At 40.4% G+C, this 22,204-nt stretch overlaps 1 protein-coding gene and 1 pseudogene across 1 annotated transcript; one reads left to right on the forward strand and one right to left on the reverse strand.

Moving 5' to 3' along the window:
• Window positions 1-561: 561 nt before the first annotated feature.
• Trim40 (tripartite motif containing 40) lies at window positions 562-19,937 on the reverse strand. The gene is made up of 5 exons (XM_040282252.2): window positions 16,438-19,937; window positions 5,766-5,861; window positions 5,109-5,243; window positions 4,781-4,803; window positions 562-3,687 (listed from the first exon to the last, which is right to left on the reverse strand). The coding sequence occupies exons 1-5, from the start codon at window positions 16,780-16,782 to the stop codon at window positions 3,621-3,623; spliced, it is 666 nt and encodes a 221-aa protein (XP_040138186.1). The 5' UTR covers window positions 16,783-19,937; the 3' UTR covers window positions 562-3,620.
• On the forward strand, window positions 9,014-14,633 carry LOC110599516 (receptor-binding cancer antigen expressed on SiSo cells-like; annotated as a pseudogene).
• Window positions 19,938-22,204: the final 2,267 nt, after the last annotated feature.

The raw sequence follows: 22,204 nt of genomic DNA on the forward strand, positions 1-22,204 counted from the left end.
TACTTAAATATGTGTATGAAGGTCCAGGCCAGCCAGAGAGCTTCACAATTATGTTACTTAATCTTGGTAACTCTGTGAGTTACCCATTTTGAAGCTAAGAAACCAAGGCCCAGTGAGTTGATTATTTCGCAGATGCCTGGGGAACTTGGTGAATATGTTAATACTAGCTATGCTCCACACAGGCAATTTGGATTCAGAAAAAAAAAAAAGGCTTATGTTTCTTAAACTGGGGAATAAAACTGCTGGTGAGTGAAAATACTCATACTGACCTGCTCCTCCTTTAAGGTAATTACTTACTTGAAATTTACTTACTTTTGGAGGAAGTAGATAAATCCCAAAACAGTGACCTTACAATAAAGCACCCCAATGAACTTCCATGCTCTGCTTGCAGAAATCAGACTTGGGTTCCCTCCCCAGGAAGTAAGTGCTAAAGTCTAGAGACCCATACTCCAGTGTCACACACTTACTGTGACATCCGCAAGTTTACCCCTAATTTTTTTTTCACAGTTTGCATTATAGCAGATCTTTCTCTTGCAAAGAAATGAGGCCCACTCCAATTAGTTCAGATAACAGGAAAGTTTATTATAAGAATAGACATCAAAATAAGGAAAATGAGATTTTCCACCATTATTAAGGCCTCACAGAAGCTCTTGCAAGGGTTAGGGATTGGAGAACAGTACCAGTTTCCATAGGAAGAACTAGAAACTTGAAAAATGCTGATAAATAAGAACAAACACAGCTCACTTTGACCAAACGCCATAATAAATATTTTAATATATTAAACTCATTTAATCATCACATCAACTCTATGAGGTAGGTACTATTGGTAAGATCCCATTTTGCATGAGAGAGAACTGAAATGTGGAGGCTGAGTATGGTCCCACATCAGCTGAGAGTGAGCAGCTGCTCAAGCACTGGAAATCAGGTGGTTTGGTTCCCAGGCTTGTGTTCATGGTCATCATGCAATTACAAGCCCAAGAACTGGTAGAAAGGAGGGTTCAGGTCCAAGAAAGTGTAGAGACAGGACCATCTTGTAGTCACTCAGCAACAGGGTCATGAACACTTGCTCTCAATATCTGCTGTATGGCAGCTCAGCTGCTGTCTGCAGTAGTTTCCCTGCCAACTAATGATACCATTATCAAAGATCCCTTTTGAATTTCCAGGAGAACCTGATGGTTTCAGTGAATCACTATTGCCCCTCTTTGACAGGTTCTTTCTCAACAGGCAACCCATAGACTCAATTGGCCAACCATCTGCTGACCAGATACCCACCCCTGTTCCAATCATCTATGGCTCCATTGGAAGAGGTCAGAGGTCCTGGCAGGCAACTGCAGCATAAATGACCTCTAGTTTCAATCTCCTCCCACTCCTGTCCCTTCTAGACAGGTTCTCTCTGTGACATTAACCCATTAGAGGAATCAGGGATTGTTAGCTGTCACCTTCAGGGGTCTTCTTTCCTTGGCTGCTATCTTGTTTTTAGATGTGGGGTCTTAGGTTTCTTGAGATCTACACCTTCTTGCCAAGTTACTACACTCTTGTTTTCCTGAACATCGACACTAGGCTCTTTCTCCTCTAGCCTCTCTGGAATCCCCAACTCGCTGCCCAGTTCATCTTGCACAAAGGATCCAGACTAGTTACTGCAAACACCACTTTCCTTTTCACTCCCAACTCAAAAACCTTTGATGGCCCCCTACATCTTGCTCTCATCCATCTCACCTGTTTGACGTCTGGTGTCCCTAGTTCCTGAACATTCCAGATGAGCAGTCAGTTTCCTCATGTGTCTACAGTTGTGTCATGGCTTTTTTCTACCTCTATACTTTCATTCAAGTGATAGTCTGACCTGGAATATTTTCACCTTTCTCTCCAACCTGTCCAGGCCCCACCTCCCCCATGAAACCTGCCCTGACTCATCCAGCTTCACTTGTTTCTCTCTTGCAAATTCCAAGCATTTAACATCCATGATATTTAACCCAGTTACACACTCTCTTGTAGCTTCTGGATGGGGAAGTGGAATTTTTTAAAAAGTAGTGGAAGTAACATACTTGATGTTTTACACTGTGGGAGAGACACTGCAGCAGACACTGAGCATGCACAATGGAGTTTAATTCTTACAACCACTGCAGGCCACAGGTACCATTACCCACACTTTAAAGGGGGTAGTACTGATGTTCAGAGAAGCTAAGTGACATGTCCATGGCCACAGAGGCATTAGGTTTCAGCACTGGGACTTAAACTCAACTCTGACACCTGAATCTTCACTCTTGGCAGCAGAACATGGCACCTCCTTGAGGCCATTTTTTTTTTAATCCCTAAGTGCCTAGTACAGTATTGACTCACAAAGGCTTAAATAATACTGGTTAAAAGTCAATTGATGCCGGGTGTGGTGGTACACACCTGTAATGCCAGTGATTTGGGAGTGAGGCAAGAAGATGGCAAGTTTGAGGCCAGTCTCAGTAACTCAGTGAGACCCTGTCTCTAAATAAAAAATTAAAAGGGCTGGGGGAGTAGCTCAGTGGTAGCACATCCATGGGTTCAATCCCCAATACTAAAAATAAAAATAAAAAAGCAATTGATGACTCCTTTCATACGTGGAAGATCAAGTTTATGCTATTAATTCACTCATTGCCTCCATTTACAGTTTTATTATGCACCAACTATGAGCCAGGCACCAACAATTGAGGACATAGAGTAATATCTTTGCTCACCCAAAGAAGAGAGATACATGAATAAGTAATTAATATACAATTATATTAGTTATTCATTTTCCATTAATACTACCATAAGTTTACTACCTTAAACAATCCATATTTATTGTCTCAGTTTTTTGGGGGGGGTCAAAAATTTGGGCATAACTTAACAGAATGTTCTGCTTAGGGTCTCATAAGACTGTCATCAAGGTGTCAGCTGAACCAGGTTCTTATCTGGGAGCTCAAGTGGAAAAGAATCTACTTCCAGTCTTACTCAGATGTTGGCAGAATTCATCTTCTTACAGCTGGGAGTCTAAGGGTCCCTGTTTCTACTGGTTAGAAGGTAGATAGATCCTCCACTTCAACAGGTCAGCAAGGAGAGCTTCTAGAGTTGAGTCTGCTAGGAAGGAGGAATCCTAAGCCAAGTAACATAGTACTAGAGTGACACTCCACCATCTTTGCCATTTTTCATTGATGAGAAGCAAGTAATGATTCCCAGTCTACTCAGGGGAAGGAAGTCACACAAGGGCATGAACACCAAGAGGTAAGAATCATGGGAATCCCCCTGGAGTCTGTCTACTGTGACAGTTGGATGGTACAAAGAACAGGTGCTACTGAAGCTCAGAAGAAATATTCCTCCCACAAACCTGCTGGGATCCATGTATTGACATGGCATCATCATTGGTGAGCTCGTGCCACCCAGATACCTGGGTGCTTATTTTAATACCATTGGTTTACAGGCAAAATGGAGATCATATAAGTGGTCGTGGAGATCATGGATCTGACTTCCACAGTGACAGCCATAGCATGAACCTCATTCAGGAAGGAGACTGAGTCCAAGTGTCAGAGATACAGGCATCAGATCACGGCTGTAGGGATGACAAAATAGGTATGTGTTCTGGAGATGGCAGACCTGATGATGTACCAGGAAGATTAATTGGCCACTGGACCAGCTGGAGCAGGCAGAGAGAGGAGTTCATCTAGATTCTTTGGAGTACTCCTAGAAACAAAGAAATCCTTGATAAATTCATATATTCTGTAGAATCTTCCACTGTTAGGTAGTTACTAGCAATGAGCAGTGAAATGCAGGCAAGGTATTTTTTTTAAATTACTTTAAGCCCCCCCCCCCCCCCGGGACCAGGGATTGAACTCAGAGGCAGTCAACCATTGAGTCATATTTTTAGCCCTATTTTGTATTTTATTTAGAGACAGGGTCTCATTGAGTTGCTTAGCACCTCACTTTTTCTGAGGTTGGCTTTGGACTCCTGATCCTCCTATTTCAGCCTCCCGAGCCACTGGGATTACAGGCATGTGCCAGTGCACCTGTCTTTAGGGTCCTTCTTTAAGCTACTTCAAAGTAGAAGAGAAAGCAAAGAGTAGTAGGTGATTTGTAGAAAATAAACAAGCAAAAGGAGCTAATTGGGAAACATGGCAAGAGAAAAGGATTAATGGAACTAACTCTTATGGGGTCCATTGATGTTGACATAAAACTCAGAATTATGGCTTTAAGTGTCTCCAATTGTCTGGGAAGGAAGATTCCTTTAGTGGGTGCACTAAGGTAACTTCTGACAAGCTAATGACCCCAATGCTCACATTAACATGGGATTGACTTATAGATGAAACCTTCCCTAAAGAGGATGGCCACTATGGCAGTTTTGGAGAGGACCAACTAAGGTCAGTAACTCCACTGCCCAATGTGAAGGAAGAGTTGAACACTTGATTGACAAAGAGCACAGAACATGGTCCCCAGTTCTCCTGGTAAATAAAAAACAATAATAAAATTGGGGACAGCATTGTCTCCTTTGTTGTTCTCTGCTTGGAGACAGCCCACTCTCTCCCTTGAGAGTGCTTTTTGCTAAGCCTCACTTTTCTTTTACTTTATTTTCACCTCACTTTGACTTCTAATAAAGTTCTCTTGCATGACTTTTAAATCTTCTTTCATCTGAACACAGCAGCTGACGTTTGGAGTTTCAACTCCCTGCTTTCCTTTGACACCACTGGCCATGAAGCATGAAGGCAAAAATGATGAAGTCTATGTGCACCTCTATGTGATGAGTCTGTACATGCAGGAAGAGAAAAGGGATGACTCATACCTTTTCAGTAAGTCACTGGCAGTCTAAAAGAGAGAAAGAGAGTGAGAATCACAATCAGATCTCAGGTTCCTGACACCTCCAAATTCCCTTCCAAACTTGCTCTTGAAGGTCACTCTGGGGGCCACCTTGGAAGCTGCAGGGGATTGTACCCTCCTTCTACACCTTACCAGGCTGAAGCAGCAGGGTGTGACCTTGGACAAACACCACCACTACTTGCCCCTATGTACAATGTGAATACTTCCTTTACATCTCCTGGAGGGGTGCTGTAGGTGGGCTGCATACTATTCAGAGAGAATCCCAGTGTTGGGGAGGTGCCTCAGGTACACACCGTCAGTGTATTGGCATCCAACTCCTTGGCTGTACTCTCCAGATCAGCAACCAGAAGGCTGATCTGTGCTATTGCCTTGGAGAGCTCAAGGATTCTGGCCTCCTCTGCTGATGTGTCCTCCAGCTGGCCCACCTGCTGTTGAGAGATAATATCCAGTTGTCCCTTGTTTTGGTGCTGACTCACCAGCTCAGCCTCCAACTTGTGGTTTCCACAGTCTTCCTGAAACTCCAGAAAACAGACTCCCTAAAACTCAATATCAGATGGCTCCCTCCTGGCCCTCCACAGTTGAATACCTGAGTAAGAATGCTGATTCCTCAGTCCTCTTCCCCTGGTGGGACAGCCTCCCTGTTGGGAGGGCTCTTGGGACAGAGCCCTTGGTGGGTGTAGTAATTTTCACTTGATGTCTCTTTTGAATGTCACCAGAGAGAGTAAGGTTGATTTTCAGTTAATGTAAGTCACATGAATGTCAGAGGGCTTATCATGCCCCAGGTCACTCCTCTAGCCAACCCTGAAGCCCAACCCAACACCCAGGTATTTAGCATCAGCAACTTTCCATCCTCTTCAGGCTGCTCAGGGGACAGACATCCAAAACAGGAAGAGAGGTGCCTGAGGACTCTCCAACACAATCCCTCCCTCCTAGGATTTGGAGAAACCCACCTGCAGAGCCTGCAGCTTCTCCTCCTCCTGAGCCTTGAGCTGCTGAAGTTTTCCAATGTCCTTTCTGAGCTTCCTGAACTTGTGGGTGAGTCGTTTCTAAAGACAGGGGCACAACTGCTCATCAGACAAGTGGTAAGGGCGCACCCACTGGGGGAACCCCACACAGCAGGTAGGGTCCTGCCCAGCACGAGGCTAATGTAACGTTCTGCCTAAAAATAGTAGTTACCTTTGAAACAAGGAACTTGAGAGTTTATTTAATAGAAAATCATAGGATAAAAGTAATGAGTAATTTTTTTTAGTTTAGATCCACACAAAATAACAGATAGTGATAGAACTATTTTCACTTGAGTTTAGGGTGCTCTCCTCTCCAAATATAAAAGTCATATGACAATTTTATATATGTATATAGTATATGTATACATATACATGTATATATACATATATATTCACTTTAAATTGATACATAAAATTGTACATATTTATGGGGTGCCATGCAATGTTTCAGTAAATATTGTGTAATGTTCAAGTCTGGGTATACTATATACTCAAAGATTTATTTTTTGGTGATAATAACACTTAAAACCCCTTTGTTCTAGCTTTTTTTTGAACCCACAGGCACTTAACCACTGAGCCATATCCCCTATCCTTTTTATATTTTATTTTGAGACAGGGTCTTTATAAGTTACTGAAGCTGGTATTCAACTTCAATCCTTCTGCTCAGCCTCCCAAGTTGCTGGGATTACAGGCATATGTCACTCCACTTGACTACTTCTAGCTTTTTTGGGAAACATACTGTACACTATCATCATCTACAGTCACCCTACAGTATAACAGAATTCCAGAACTTCTTTCTCCTATCTAACTATAACTTAGTACTCATGACACTCTTTTCCTCATAGTTAGTCTTCTGGTGCTTCTTACCATTTTACAGTAACAAGTGAAACCAGTCTGGCGAGAATTGCCTTAAAGAGAAAAAGAAAAGTTTCTTATTCCTACCACATCCTGTCCCCAGGATGGATAGCAAAGCCACTTATTAAGTACAAACCCATATCCTAGACAGGCATGTACTCCCTCTTTCAATCTTAAATCAGAATCTAGATGGGTCACTGTATCCCTGAAACTATGGATATAATGAATGATTTGAGTTTTCTTTCTTTTTTTTAATTTTTCAGTATTGGGGATTGAACCCAGGGGTATAAGACTGCTGAGCTACATTCCCAGACCTTTTTATTTTTTATTTTGAGACAGTGTCTCTCTAAATTGCCCAGGTAGAACTCAAACTTGAGATCCTCCTGCCTCAACCTCCTGAGTTGCCAGGACTGCAGGCGTGTATCACCACACCCAGATATGATTTAAGTCTCTACAAAAAAAAAAAAAAATGCTTTTAGCCAGGAAGTAGTGGTGCACTCCTATAATCCCAGTAGCACAGAAGGCTGAGGCAGGAGGAGCACTAGTTCAAAGTCAGCCTCAGCAAAAGCAAGGTGCTAAGCAACTCAGTGAGACCCTGTCTCTAAATACAAAATTGGGCTGGTGATATGACTCAGTGACCAAGTGTCTCTGAGTTTAATCCCCAGTATCCCCTTCCCAAATTGCTTGTAGGTTTTTTATAATCCACCAGAAAAGCAAAAGTAAACAAAACCGGTATAGATATCAATAGAGGTGAGTATTGAACTGGAGGAACGGGGGATTGTCAACTGAAGACTCTGAAAACATTCTTCTCATAATCCCTTGTTCAATTAGTACAGAATGCATTTGCCCTACCAAATTTAAAAAAGAAAAATTATTTGCAACTATAGTAATAAAAACAGTACTGGTGCAAAAAGAAATTTAAAAAAATGAAAGAGAAGAGAGAGCTCAGGGACAGATCATATTCATACAGGAATTTTAAAAAGAAAGAACAGTGCATATATTTGCAGGAGGAGGAACAGAAGCTATAGAAGATGGTCCTGGGAAAACTGGCTTGTGATAACAAAGAAATAAAACCAAGTCCCTATCTAAAAAACTGCAGTATGAAAGGTAAAAGTGTAAAGTTAATAAAAAATAATATTCACATATAAAGTTGTGAACTGAGGGGTAGGGAAATAATGCCATATACAAACACCCCAAAGCACAAACGATGGGGAAAATGTTTAATTTGATCACATCAAGATTAAACATTTCTGTTTAATAACAACACATGTATACAAAATTAATAGAGAAATGACAGATTAGATTGAGGTTTGGTGGCACACACCTGTAATCCCAGCTACTCAGGAGGCTGAAACAGGAGGATTGTAAATTCAAGGCCAGCTCCAGCAATTTAGCAAGACCTGTCTCAAAAAGGCTAGGACTATATAATTCAGTTATAAAGCACCCCTGGATCCAATCCCTAATACTGAGAAAATGAAATAAATTACAATATGATAAAAATAATTCAATACAATATAATACAATACAAAATGTCCTAGCAATATTTACAAGTGCTCACATGGGGCCCATCATAATTGTTAACCTAGACTGGCCTACTATCTCTTTCTGCCTGCTTCAAGACTAAAAGACATCTACCAGCCTCCATGACTGGAAACACCAAATAACGTGAAGAGTGAAATGAAGTGGCACTGAGAACCTGGAAGATCTTCACCTATTCCCAGAAAATACATGAATACTCCTCCTCTGTATTAGCCTATCCCTCTCCCTCATTATTCCTATCCTATATCTGTAACCCCTCAGCCTTCTGGAGTTGAGTAGCTGATTCATGAGCTAAGCTCCTTCTTCACTATTCTTTGGCCACTGAACAAAGCCTTCCCCTCTCCCCAACACTGTCTCTCAGACATGGGTTTTTCTATGGGATGAGTCTTGAACCTGGGTTCCTTAACCCAGGGACAGTGGGCAGGTAAGAAGTCAGCTAGAGCATTCTGGCAAATCTGTCACTGGGTACTTCCTGCAGGCATTTCCCAGCAGAGGCAAAATTTTAAAACTTAAGGCAATAACTGAGTGTCACTGTCACTCACTGGCCTTGCAGGTGAAGGTGACAGGCTGAGAAGGACTGTGGAATTGCTTGTGTGAGCACAAATGTTCAGGTCTTAAAAGTCACAAACAGCCTTTGCCCTTCAACCTGCTCACTTCTGCCCTCACAGTCAGATGTCTATGAGCAGTCAGTCTGTCCTCACCATTGTCCATCCTGATGGCCCTACATTTCGTGCCATCTGCCTTGGTTTTTCATCCTTCTCTTGAAGCTCCTCTCTCCAGGGTGACCTGTGATCTCCGTGATGAAGTGAGAAGACTTCTCGGCTCTCTTTTTTTGTGGATGGCATTTCCCTCTCTTGTCCCACCCTGTCCTTCCCAGCCTTGTGCCTTCTGTTTCTGCATTTCAAAATCCTATAAAAAGAACCCTGATGGGGGTTGGTTCCTTAACCCTTCCCATCTTAGATTATGTCCTTAACTTCAGATTATGATGAGTCATAATTCTGAAACCAAATCTTTTTTTCTAACAGTTAATCTCATATTTCCAACTGAGCTAAATATTTCCTGTCCTGCTAGTAACTCAAAAAATCATTTGGAGAATTCAGACTAGTCACCCCTTCCCGGGCCTCTCCTACAACCCTTTCCCCTTGGCCTTCGTAATTCTGTCATTGTACCCACTTTTCTGTCTGCCCTTCTGTCACATTTTACTTACTTTTTAAAAAATATTTTTTAGTTATAGATAGATGCAATACCTTTATTTTTCATTTATTCACTTTTATGTGGTGCTGAGGATTGAACCCAGTGCCTCACATGTGCAAGGCAAGCACTCTACCACTGAGCCATAACCCATCCTACATTTCACTTTTTATCTGTGCTTCTCTTCCCTTCAAACTGCTCCTCTTTGACAAGATAAGCCCAAACTCCACCCAGCCTCTAAGGCTCTTCTCTTGGTGACACAACTCCAATTTACATTTCCAGTGCTCTCTCTCTCTCTCTCTCTCTCTCTCTCTCTCTCTCTCTCTCTCTCTCTCTCTCCTTCCTGCACACCCTCTGCACTGGCCAACAGGATTGCTTGGGGCTTTCTGAACACACCCATGAAGCCCCTCCTCATTATGGTTTATCTCTTATTTCCTCTTGCCAGAAATACTGTCTTCTGATGGTCAGAACCCATTTTCCAAGTTCAGTTTTAAAAGTCAGAGTCTTATCTTCTGGCAGTTTAAAATTTAATGAAGGGTTTAAAGTCAACTTACTGGCACTGTGTAAATGAGAAAAGAAAGCAGAGATAACCGCAATAAAGATAAATGCATGAAATGATGGAAGATTACAGGTTATATAGATGTATCATTTACAATATTCAAAATGGGCAAGGTGGAGTTTTCTGTTTCAAAAAGTATGTTTTCATCCATTTTTGCAGTAAAATAATATTCAATGAGAGTATGTCATATAAATTAGCCACTTGTTTGACTTTAAAAAGCAAATTTCTACAAACATTTACCACCCCTCGGCAGCCAGCACCCTGCCAGGGATAGTTTCCTGCTCAGAAGGTGATGAACTACCTGAGAAAAAGAAAGTCTGGAATAATTAGTAAAGAAATAAGAGCCAGAGCCAGAAAGTGGATTCAAAAACGGGGAGCTCTGGAGAGGTCCTCCAGTCCCAGTTGGAGCTAACACTGAATGACTAGAAAATGGCTCAGGTTCTTTATTTAAGAGAGAGTACATCAAAGGCAGGGATAAGGTTTCAGCCTATGGAATCTTGCTTCGTGATGGCTTGCAGTCAACAGGTTGACTGGCCTCTTGGCAAGCCACACCCATCTCTGAGAGGTTGTGTGGCTATGTGGTTCCAGCAGGGTCACTCATCTCTGGTGCCATGCAGAACCTGTGACAGAGCTGAATAGAAGTCACAAGTATCAGGCAATCTCAAACCAGTATCCGGGAGTTCCCAGATACCAGACTTTCTTATCCAATGGCTTCCGTGCCAATTGGGTTCATGCACATTTCACTGGTGGCTTCTAGCAATTTACCTACCAAAAATACTCTTTAGTATTACCTTCTGGCAGTTTAAAATTTAATAAAGGACTTAAGGTCAACTTACTGGTACTGTCTAATGAGAAAAGAAAGCAGAGATAACAGCAAGAAAGATAAATGAACGAAATGATGAAGATTGGAGCTAGAGCTGAATGGCTAGAAAATGGCTCAGACATATTGGAATATAGTGAATAGTTTAATGCCTGTCTTTTCTTGAATGAATATTTTTTTTAAGTTTGTAATCCTATAAGCTGCCAGATAAACTATGATTTCACAGTAAAAACCAGGGTGTTAAGCAGTGATGGAATATGAAAACCTAGCAACACTGAAATTTGTTCTCAAACAACTCAACTAATAGCATGTATAAAAGAAAATGCAGTTGACAGACAAAAAGCACTCATCCCCAATATATTAAATAACAAAAAAAACCCCACAACTTTCAAAATGCATTCTTCTACAGAATAATATCATCCACATCATTATGCTCTAGAAAAGGTCAGGAAATAGACATAAAGGGTTTATGAGTAAATATAGGAGCTCAGCAAAGACTCTCATTTGAATCTATAAGACCAAAAAAAAAAAGCCAACATTATAAAATATAGATATAGCTAACTTCAATAGAATCAGGGCACCTCAAGTCAAAGACAATTTGATTTCCAATTCAGAACAGAGAAAAACTTTGTGCAGGTTCTCTCATAGTTCACTTGCCTGAATTATATCACCCAAACTATTCTCTCTTTTCACACCTTTTGCATCCCCACCTCTGCCACACTGCTGATGTTCCTGCTTCTTATATTATTGAGGAAATAAAAACCAGAACACCCAAGCCATCTCTAAAACTTAAAAACTGTTTATGTTTAGAGACAGCTTCTTTTGTCCCCTACGGAAGAAGTGGAAGAAGTCCCTTTCTCCCAGCCCAGGCTTCTCTTCTCTGCCACTATCTAAAGGGCCCCTCGGTCTCTTTCAATGCAATCTACCATCATATCTTTAAAAGCTCTTCTCTCAGCACTGGAACACAATTTTCTGTTTTTCTCCTGTCCTTCTGTGACTCACCCTGTCTCCTTTTCTGGGTCTTTCTCCATCCTACATCCTAGTGATCACCTTTCCCATGACCTTCCCTGAAACTGATTTTCTCTCAAGATTCCCTTCTAAGGATATTGCATCGATTCCCTTGGATGTAAATATCATATTCAAGCCAGGTGCCGTGGTACACACCTGTAATCCTAGCAATTTTCAAGCCCGAGATAAGTGGTTTGCAAGTTCGAAGCCAGCCTCAGCAACTTAGAAGATCCTCAGCAACTTAGTGAAACCCTGTCTCAAAATACAAAATAAACGGAAACTGGGGAGCTGGGCATGGTGGTGCCTGCCTGTAATCCCAGTGGCTCAGGAGGCTGAGGCAAGAGGATTGTGAGTTCAAAGCCAGCCTCAGAAACTTAGCAAGGCATTTAGCACCTCAGCGAGACCCTGTCTCTAAATAAAATATTAAAAAGGGCTGGGGATGTGGCCCAGTTGTTGAGCGCACCCCTGGGTTCAAGCCTCAGTATCAAAAAAAAAAAAAAAAAAAAAAAAAAGAACCAGGTTGTAACTCAGTGGTAGCATGCCCCTGGGTTCAAGTTCAAGTACCATAACAAATAAATAAATATCACCTTTATTCCTGCTCTAGATTCTGAGAATATAACCCCAGACTCTTTTTGGAGATACAGAGTTGATATCCAATTACATATCTAAGATCGTTACTATGGTGTGTCTCAACTTGGACTCAACTTGTCCCTAATGAAACTCTTGATATTTCATTCAAACCTGTTCTCCCCAGTCCTTATCTGTCACATCATCCCTTTGGTTTCTCAAAGCAGAAACTCATGAGGTCATCTTTGATTCTTTGATTTTTTTTCCTCACCCCAATTCTAACCTATCAATAAATCCTAACAATTCAAACTCTGATTATAATTTTTTTAAATATAATGAGACCTTCCAGACTTGGGTCTCTGCATATATTCCCTTTCCCTCAGCTTTGCACTGGTCCATTTTTCTTCCTCTAGGTCTTAACTTCAATGTCATCTCCCCTAAGAGACCCCGCCAGACCACACTAACATAGTCATGTGTTACTCTCCATCTCAGGGTCTTGTTTGTTTTCTTTCTAGATCACAAAATCATGTAGTTTGTTTCATTTCTTATTTTTCTGTTTTCCTAAGTGAAGACTCATACCTCATCATACATAAATTCAGAAAGAACTCACTGTGTTTTCCTTAAATGAATAAATATTGTTGGCATTTATTTGTTCTGCAATTCCTATTTCTGTTTAAACATGAATTTGAAGACAACAATCATGAATCATCTGGTACTTCCTATAACAGCTAGCATGACATTCTATACAAGGTGCAGACCTGGGTAAATCATTTAGTAGATGAGTAGATTTCTCCCTCTCGTGCCTGTGGCTCATTAGCCAGTGGGAAGCTCCTCCCCACACTCCTGAGGACACCATACCTGGAGAGTGCAGAGCTCTTTGCCTCTTCAACTTTCTGAGCTATTTCTCTCTTTTCTATAGTCACTCCCAAGCTGGAATATCTTTTTTTTTCTCTCTCTCATTTTATATCATTACAATATTCTCCAAAAATCAAGAAGACTTAGAAAACTCAGTCTTCATCATTTCAATAGAAAGATATTCACGGTGTACCAATACTACCTGGATTGGAGTGAGGGAAAAGGTTGGTAAAAATAATTCTAGAGGAATTGACAAAATAAACATGTGAATATCCACAAAAATTCTGAAAAATAAGAGTGTTGTGAGAAATTGAAGATCTCTCCGACATTTAAATATATTACAAGGTGGAAAGTGGGAGGGAAAGGTTTTGATTCCCATGATGGCCATCATGCAGTTTCAGTTATTTAAAGTTTATAACTTGCCTATAATCCCAGTGATTCCAGAGGCTGAGATAGGAGGATCTCAGGTTCCAGGCCAGCCTTAGCAATTTAGAGAGTCTTTACACAATTTTGCAAGGCCTTATCTCAATAAAAAATAAAAATGGTCTGAGGATGTGACCTGGTGGTTAAGCACCCCAGATTCAATCCCTAGTACCAACAATAAAAATATAGTTTGTATCTGCCTAGCAATAGTATACTTATTCTTAAAGAGATTAATGCAGAGATTAGCAGAAGACAGAAATTAAATGGAGACCATTTAACTGTGCCAACCACATGAGGTAAATATACATTTATGACATATTACAAAGTTGGCATTCAAATCAGTGGGAGAACTATATGGAATATTTATTGGTTCTAAGCAAACAGGAGTTGAAGGGTGGACTTCCTGGATTGAAGAAGTACCTTCGGTGTAAGGATTGAAGGAGAGAATGGGAATGTGTCAACAACAGAGTGCCCTGGAACAACAGGAACCTGTTTTAAGAACATGATGCCAACTATGAGCAAAACTTAGACAATCATTAAGAAGAGAGAATTCTTCAATTTTGGTATTCCAGATGGTAACACAGGTTCCTCTAGTAAATTAGCACCTACACAAAAATGCCTGTGCTTCATCAACATTCTAAATCAGGTGACTTAAATATCTGGCAAGAAAATACTAACACAGGGCTGTTGGTAAAAATCAGCAGTGGAATGCTTGTTTAGCATGCCCAAGGCCCTGGGTTCCATCCCTAGCAGTGAAAAAATGAGAAAGAGAGAGAAAGGAGGAAGGAAGGAAGGGAGGCAGGGACCAATGTATGGGAAGAAGATGGAGCCTGGCAAGAAGTTCTGAGACAGCAGAGAAAAGAGAGGAACCGGACCACAAAGGGAGAAAATGGAAAAGAAAGCACAGTGTCTAACAAGGAAGGAACAAGATAAAATTGGTAGGAAATTTTATAACATGTATTCTTCAAATGTCATGATACCTGTAGGGGAAATCTAGCTCCACCAGTCAAGCAATGTTTTATGAATTTAAGAACATTTTCAGAATATAAACATATTGCTTGGTTTTAATTCACTCACCAAGCCCTCTAAGAAATCAGAGTTTTACCAAATACCTTGAACTCTTAGTGATTAAGACTCAAAAGAACAACAACAACAAAAAGATTTAGGAGAAAATTTTTTTAATGTGCTCTAGATGTAAAACAATTATTTGCTGTAGAGAAATTATTAATGAAATGTCATAGCACCTCTCAAGCTAGTTTTCTAGCTGAATAAGTGAGAGTAAGTAATTTTATGGTATAAAAGAACTCTGCTGCTTATTATTCTTTCCTTCATGGCCTAATTATAAAATAAATGATTTTAATATTCTTTTGTTTCTACAAATACCTGTCCTGAATTGAACATATAGCAGGACTTAAGCTGTTTTTATTATCAGAAACTGGTACTAGCATATATTTCTTTAATTTGAATTGGCATTACTTATGTTTGGTATGATACTAAAGTTGTCATTTTTGATTTTTCAGAAAATGGCTTTAAAACCATAGTTTTATTTATCATAAAAATTTTCTATATCACTATTTATTTTGGATTATGTTGTAATGTTATACATATTTGTAATTTATAATGCATGCATAAACATTTAAAAGTAAAGAACAAATTTATAATATGTAAAATGGTTTGGCATACAAGCAGGAATATAGAGAATAATGAAACAGAATAGAATCAAGAACATATAGTAAATATATATTTATGGCATATTACAAAGTTGGCATTCAAATCAGTGGGAGAACTATATGGAATATTTAATAAATGGTGATAGGACAAATTGTAACTTAGAAAAAATAATTAGATTCCTATACACTTTCACCAAAGTATATCTTGGGTATTCTAAGTTATCCAAAATATACATTGAAAAATATTCATTACAACATTGTACACAACCTCAAAACAAAATAATAACTTGAAAATAACACAATGTTTGTCTATTTATGTTACATTCAAAAAATGAATACCATACAATTGTTGAAAAGAATTCAGAAGATCTGGATGTACTGATGGAAAAAATGGGAAAATGTCCAAAATATTTTTTTGGATGATAAAGACAAGCTACAGGAAAAAAAAATCGTGTGTATGTGTGTGTGAGTTTTCAAGAGTACATTTGCACATACAATTTTCTGGAAGTATACACAAAAATCTAACAATGATTACCTCTAGGACTGACAATGGAGGTAGGCAGGAAAAATGATTTTGAGTTTTGATGGTATACCTTTTGGTGTTTAATACCAAGAGGTTGAAATTTTTCTGATAAAACATTAAGTAAAGATAAAAATAATCATGATAAGAAGGAGAAAGTGAAGAAAAGACAAAGAAAGGGGGAAGAAAAAGAGAGAATCATATTAATATCCAAGTTTCAGTATACTTGCAGGATAATTGCTAGCGTAGGTAAAATTTGATTTCACTTCTAGCCAAGTTGCTAGAACTATCAACTAGGGAGTATATAATCTTAGTACTGAACAGGCTTTACATTATCTGGTACAACTTCATTCTACAGATGAGCACACTAAGAGTGGCTCAGGCTTCCTGGAAATCTGCCATTACAGGGACAGTATCAACTTTAAGACAGCCTCACATTAAAGCTTGAAAGTCCAACATCAGCAGCAAAATATACACGGAAAAGCAAAGACAAGGATATAAAATAGAATGAAGCAGAGGGAACAAAGGTGTCAGTTACTGATCCTCTCTGTAAGGTGCCACGCACAGAAGCAAATACCTCAGGGAGCCATGGCAGGGGTGCTCAGCCTTACCTTGTAGTGACTGATGGCAGTTTCAATGGTCGGCTCAGAATGAGACTGGTGTTCAGGGGACTCCAGGCATTCCACGCACAGTAGACATTTGCTCTTCTCACAGAACCTCTGAAACCTCTTCTGGTGCTTGTGGCAGATGTAGCCTTCCCCCAGTACCCCCTCAGAATAGGGCTTCCTGCAGAGGGGACAGCAGAGAGCCCCAGAGGCCAAGGCCTTCTCCATGTGCTGGGCCAGGCACACACGACAGAAGAGGTGTTTGCAGTCCGTGCTCACAGCCTCCTTCAGGTGTTCTTGGCAGATGGGGCAGACAGCCTCCTCCTGTCTGTCCTCTTGTAAAGAGACCATGGTCTCCAACCTGTCCCACCAGCTTCCCACTGGGTCTTCTGAAGAATCCTGCCACACTTGATACTCCTAGATGAGAGGGCTCAGGTGGATGGACCCAAAGGACACAGCTCAGGCTCCAACTTCAGGCAGTTGCCCCCTTTCCATCAAAGGAGACAGTTCTGGCCACCTAAACCATGATTCTGAATGAGTTTCAGAAATACCTCATTAGCTTTGCTATGCATCCTGTGGTTTCCCTATATCTGCTTCACTTGAAATCACTATTTACATACAACTCTAAGAAGCAGGTGATTAAAAAACTCTTTTATTTTTCCCCCCTGTTTTCTCTTGAGAGCTTTCTGTGAATATTTATACAGTTCAAAATTAAATGGCCAGGATGTCATTGTCATAGCCAGAAACAGAACCACCATAATTTACAAGTTGAAAGTCTTCTCTGATTTGCTGTTGGTTGCCAGGATTCTGCAGGAGTTCAAACTGTTCTCGCCCACAGTAACGTACTGCCGTTGATACAGCCAACCATTTATAGCAGCATGTTGTCAGCAAGTCATTTTCCTAACTAGCATCTTTTCCTCGGTTATAGATGCCACAATGAAAGAGAAAGAGAAAGAAAACAGGACAGAAAGCAGAAGAGAGACTTGTGTAATGTTTGAAGCCATCTTTTTCTTTCTTTTCAAATCATCTCCAAAGATGACCCAAAGGAAGTCTCTGCCACACCACTTCCCTTAAATATGGTGTGTTCACTCTCATCTTGCCTAACTTCCTTCCCCGCAAAAGCTCTTTTATAATCCTACCTTAATTTCTCCTTTTGGATTTCAGGTCATTTTCTCAGGCTCCAGATCTGGGGAGAAGGCCGGCGGGTGAATGGTTCCTTCTTAAATCAGGCCAATTATATATGCTCATGGGTCCGTAAAACTGGGGGAGAGGTGGAGCAACTCACCCAATCTTAGAAACACTGAATTACCAGGGAAATGAAAGTCCCTGTGACCGAGGGTAACTGGAAGAACAGGTGGACTTTGGTTGTTGCAGGGTGTGGCTTGTTTGCTCACGGGAAAGAGGAAAGTCTTGGTGCTTTTAATGCAAATATTACAGAAACTGACAGTCAACTCAGAATGGAGGCCACCAGAATCCCAGCTTATGGAACTGTAGGATCCAGGTGTCATGAGACCTTGACACTTACTGCTGGATGATGCTGGACCATCAGTTGCCCACCCCACTGTCCTCCAGTAACCTTCCAGTCAGGCTGATCTCAGCATTGACATTGGGAGAGACACCAGCTGGTGCCAGTAATAAGGATTGCCGCTTGAGGCTTTTAATGATCTAAGAGTCTTATTTGAAAACCTCAATCCATAGCCCCCTCCTTCAATCCTACTTTGCCACCGATTGCTATGTGGAGTTGGGTGGTATTATAATAAGATAAGTATACTTTTGGTCTTCATCCCTGGTTCTGGAAGACAACTCCTCAAACCCTTGTAGTTTCCTGAGTGATAGAAGTGACTGGTGTATATTTTGCTATTCACAATAGGACCCTTTCAACCAAACCTGATTTTATGCCAAAGAGGTGGCTCTTAAAATATGGGGCCAGTTACTAGAAAAGCCAATTATGGTTAGAGAGTTGGAACTTATAGCTCTACCTCCTACCTCGAGAAAGAAGAGAGAGTCCTGGGAACTGAGTAATCACCAATGGCCAATAATTTGCTCAATTATACTTACATATTGGAATATTCATGAAAGTCTCAACAAAAGGGTTCAAAGAACTTCCAGGATGGTAAATGCATCACATGCTGGGAAAATGGTGCTCACCAAACTCAGCAGGGATACAACTCAGCGGGGACACAAGATCCTGTGCTCTTCCCTTCTGGAGCTTACCCTATGTACCTCTTCATCTGGCTGTTCGTGACTTCTTTGCACCAAATCAGTAATAGCAATTAAAGTGTGTTTCTGAGTTCTGTGCACGATTACAGCAAATTGTTAAGCTTAAGGATGGGGTCATGGAGAATTCCAATTTGTAGCCAAGTCAGCCATAAGTGTAACCTGGGGACCCACTACGTATGATGTGCATCTGAAGCAAGAGGCAGTCTTCTGGGACAAGCCCTTAATCTGTGGTATCTGTATTAACCACCGATAGTGTCAGAATTAAGGACATTTAGTTATGTCAGAGAATTGTAAAATTAGTTGGTGTGAGAAAAATAAATCCACATATTTGGTGCCCAAATGTTTAAACAGATTTTCTTTTAGGTTGATACCAAAAAGTCACTTTCTCAAGTCATAGTTCCTTGGCTTTCTTCTCAAAGGAGATGACTCCCTAAAATTTCAAGGTCACAGGTGGGGTGGGTACCTTCCTCACTCCATACCCCCACCTCCTGACCATTATTTCTCAGACTCAGAGTAAGAATATCTGTCTGAAAGATCTCTGGTTGTCTACTCTGGCTCTTCTTTGCTACCGTTCACACACCTGTCTCCTTTAATTCATTGAGGACTTGGGTACAAGGATCACAGGTTTGTCCTTACCCCATGTCTTTCCATTATCCTAAGTACAAGACTATATAAATGGACATCCAACACTGAAGTCCGTCAGTTCCTTGACCTTGACCTGCCCACATCTAATGACCTTCCCTTTTGCCACCTACCCTGTGACCACTCTCTGCACTTCATTGGAATTCAGATTTCAGCACTTGAAATCACAAATCTAGGCATCAACCTTGTCCTGCTGCTCTCTGTAAGCTACTCACTGCCACACCTGTTCTTTAACCTCTAGTCCTTGACCCTCCTGCATTGGACATTTCTGCACAATCTCATGGGATAATATAGGAAACAAAATATAGAAAAATTAAATAACTTTCCAAAGTCACAGTGGGGCAAATCTAGACCTGGGATTCAGATTTGAATGTCTGTTATCCCAGACCCATGGCTTCCTTGCCACAAAGTGTCATCTCTCTCCACACCATTCCTTGCCCTTGATAAATGAGTGGGTGAATGGATAGATGGATAGAAAGACTGATTAAGTGGATATATGGCCACATAGATGAAGAAAAATATCATTTTATGCCAATGTGGAATATTGATCATACAGTAACTTTTACTATAGTTATTTAGGTACTTGTTTTTCTTACAGGTTTATTGAGCAACTTAAAGGCAGGAACCCACTATTTAGTAATATTAGCTTGTGTATGTGTGTTTGTATATGTGTGTGTGTGTGTTTGTATGTGTGTGTGTGTGTGTGTGTGTGTGTATGTGTGTGTGTGTGGTGTTAGGGAATGAACAGCTTTATGCCTATGCTGTACCAACAGAACTATACCCCCAGACCCCTGAGTAATATTAGCTTAAGAAAAAAATTGTAAGTAAGGCTGGAAATTTATGAAGTAAGGGTTTTTACACACAATTACCTGATAATAACTCACAGAAGACTCTGCCAGACTCCAAGCTTTAACAAAAATACTTCTACAAGGACATCTACCAAGCAATTGTCTATTTAACCTTGAACTGATGTTACTCAAGTTATTTGCCATTATGGCCAAGAAACAATGTTTCAAAATATCTGATGTAATCTTCATTTTTGAAAACTTCAAAAACTTCCCCTTGTCCCAACCTCCTTGAATACACCCATAGTTTGCTGGCATGCACAATCCCAATGCAGTGCTATTCCCAAATAAATATCAGTATTTGGGGGAAAATATGATTTTTAAAATTTAGATTGACAATCCTAAACTTGAATTTCAGTGATATTTTCTCAATTTACATCCAAACTTATGATTCTGGGACCTTAGTTCAAGCAGTCCCCTCCTTGTAATTCTCTTTTCCTTGGCTATTGGTTCCCTCTCACCTCACCCCTCTAATCATCCGTAAAAGGTGGACTACTCCAACCTTGTGTCATGAGGTGTAGCTAAATGAACTTCCAAGGCAGAGGCCCCAGGTTCATGCCACCACTCTTTTCCTACCTGAGCCTCAATGCCATTCAGATTCTTTTTTCCTTGTCTTGATCTCCTTGAGTTTAAATTCCTGCACATCCTTGGATGTCCCACCACCACTTCAAGTTCAATGTACCTTCTAAATTATTCCTACCTGTATTTTAACCTGCCACTCTGCCCAGAACAGGAATAGAGAGGGTGCTTCAGCTGAGTGCTTTTGGTAGCTGACTCTGGGTGCAAAGTAAGTGGCACTGCCTCTCAAGTTGGAACATGACTTCTTCCTTTCACCTCTGGAAGGTAGACTGCTGCTGCCATGACTTGAGAGCACTAGGATATTTCTTTTAAAGTTGGTGACTTAAAATTGGCAGTGTAATTACTCAGAGCAAAATATAATAAACACTGGAAAGGATGTGGGGTAAAAGGAATAGTTTTATACTGTTGGTGAGATTGTAAATTAAATTAGTACAACCACCGTGGAAATCAATATGGAGGTTCCTCAAAAGACTAAGAATTACTATATGACACAATATAATTAAAAGTCAGCACACTATAGTAACACATGCATACCCATGTGTATAGCTGCACAATTTATAATAGCCAAGTTATGGGACCAGCCCAGTTGTCCATCAACAGATGATGGGTAAAGAATGTGGAACATATACACAATGGAGTTTTACTCAGCCATAAAGAAAAATGAAATTATTGCATTTGCAGGAAAATAGGTAGAACTTGAAAGCATTATCTTAAGTAAAATTAGTCAAACTCAGAAAGTCAAGAGTCTTATGTTTTCTCTCATATGTGGAAGCTGGAGAAGAAAAAATGATGGGGGAATCTCAGAGAGACCAGTAGAGTAGAAGAAGGGGACAGGGGGAGGGAGAAGAAGATAAGGGAGGCACTGGAAATGAAACTGGCCAAATTATATTGTTATATTTTGTGCATATTCAAATATGTAACAGATTCCACTATTATGTATAATTGTAAAGCACAAAAAATAAAGAAAAAGAAAAGATATCTGGCTGTGTAAAATTAGTCATAAAATATGTAGACGGGGTGGGGGTGGAAGTAGGAGAGAAAGAACATAAAATTGTATAAGAGAAAGAGGGAGCCAGGAGAAAGGTAGAACCTACAGGGCAGCAGAAGGCAAGGAGACTGGGGACAGTTTGCCAATGAGACATGTCATGTGGGAGAAATGTCAAAGAATGGTGAAGAATGTAAATGCCTAATACAAAATCTTAAGTTATCTGCTCTGCAATTTTGTCCTTTGATGAAAGCCATCCTCTAACCTGGAACTCAACACCACCTCTCCCTTAAATCTCCAGGAAACTGTCAGTTGATATAATATACACAACTACTTGAGTAAGAAACAACATAAGTGTGGTGGACCACACCTGTAATCCAGCGGCTTGGGAGTCTGAGGCAGGAGGATACAGAGTTCACAGCCAACATCAGCAACAGCGAGACCCTAAGCAACTCAGTAAGACTCTATCTCTAAATAAAATACAAAATAGGGCTGGGAGTTT

Source organism: Ictidomys tridecemlineatus, chromosome 8, assembly GCF_052094955.1.
Source record: "Ictidomys tridecemlineatus isolate mIctTri1 chromosome 8, mIctTri1.hap1, whole genome shotgun sequence".
Classification (NCBI taxonomy): Eukaryota; Metazoa; Chordata; class Mammalia; order Rodentia; family Sciuridae; genus Ictidomys; species Ictidomys tridecemlineatus.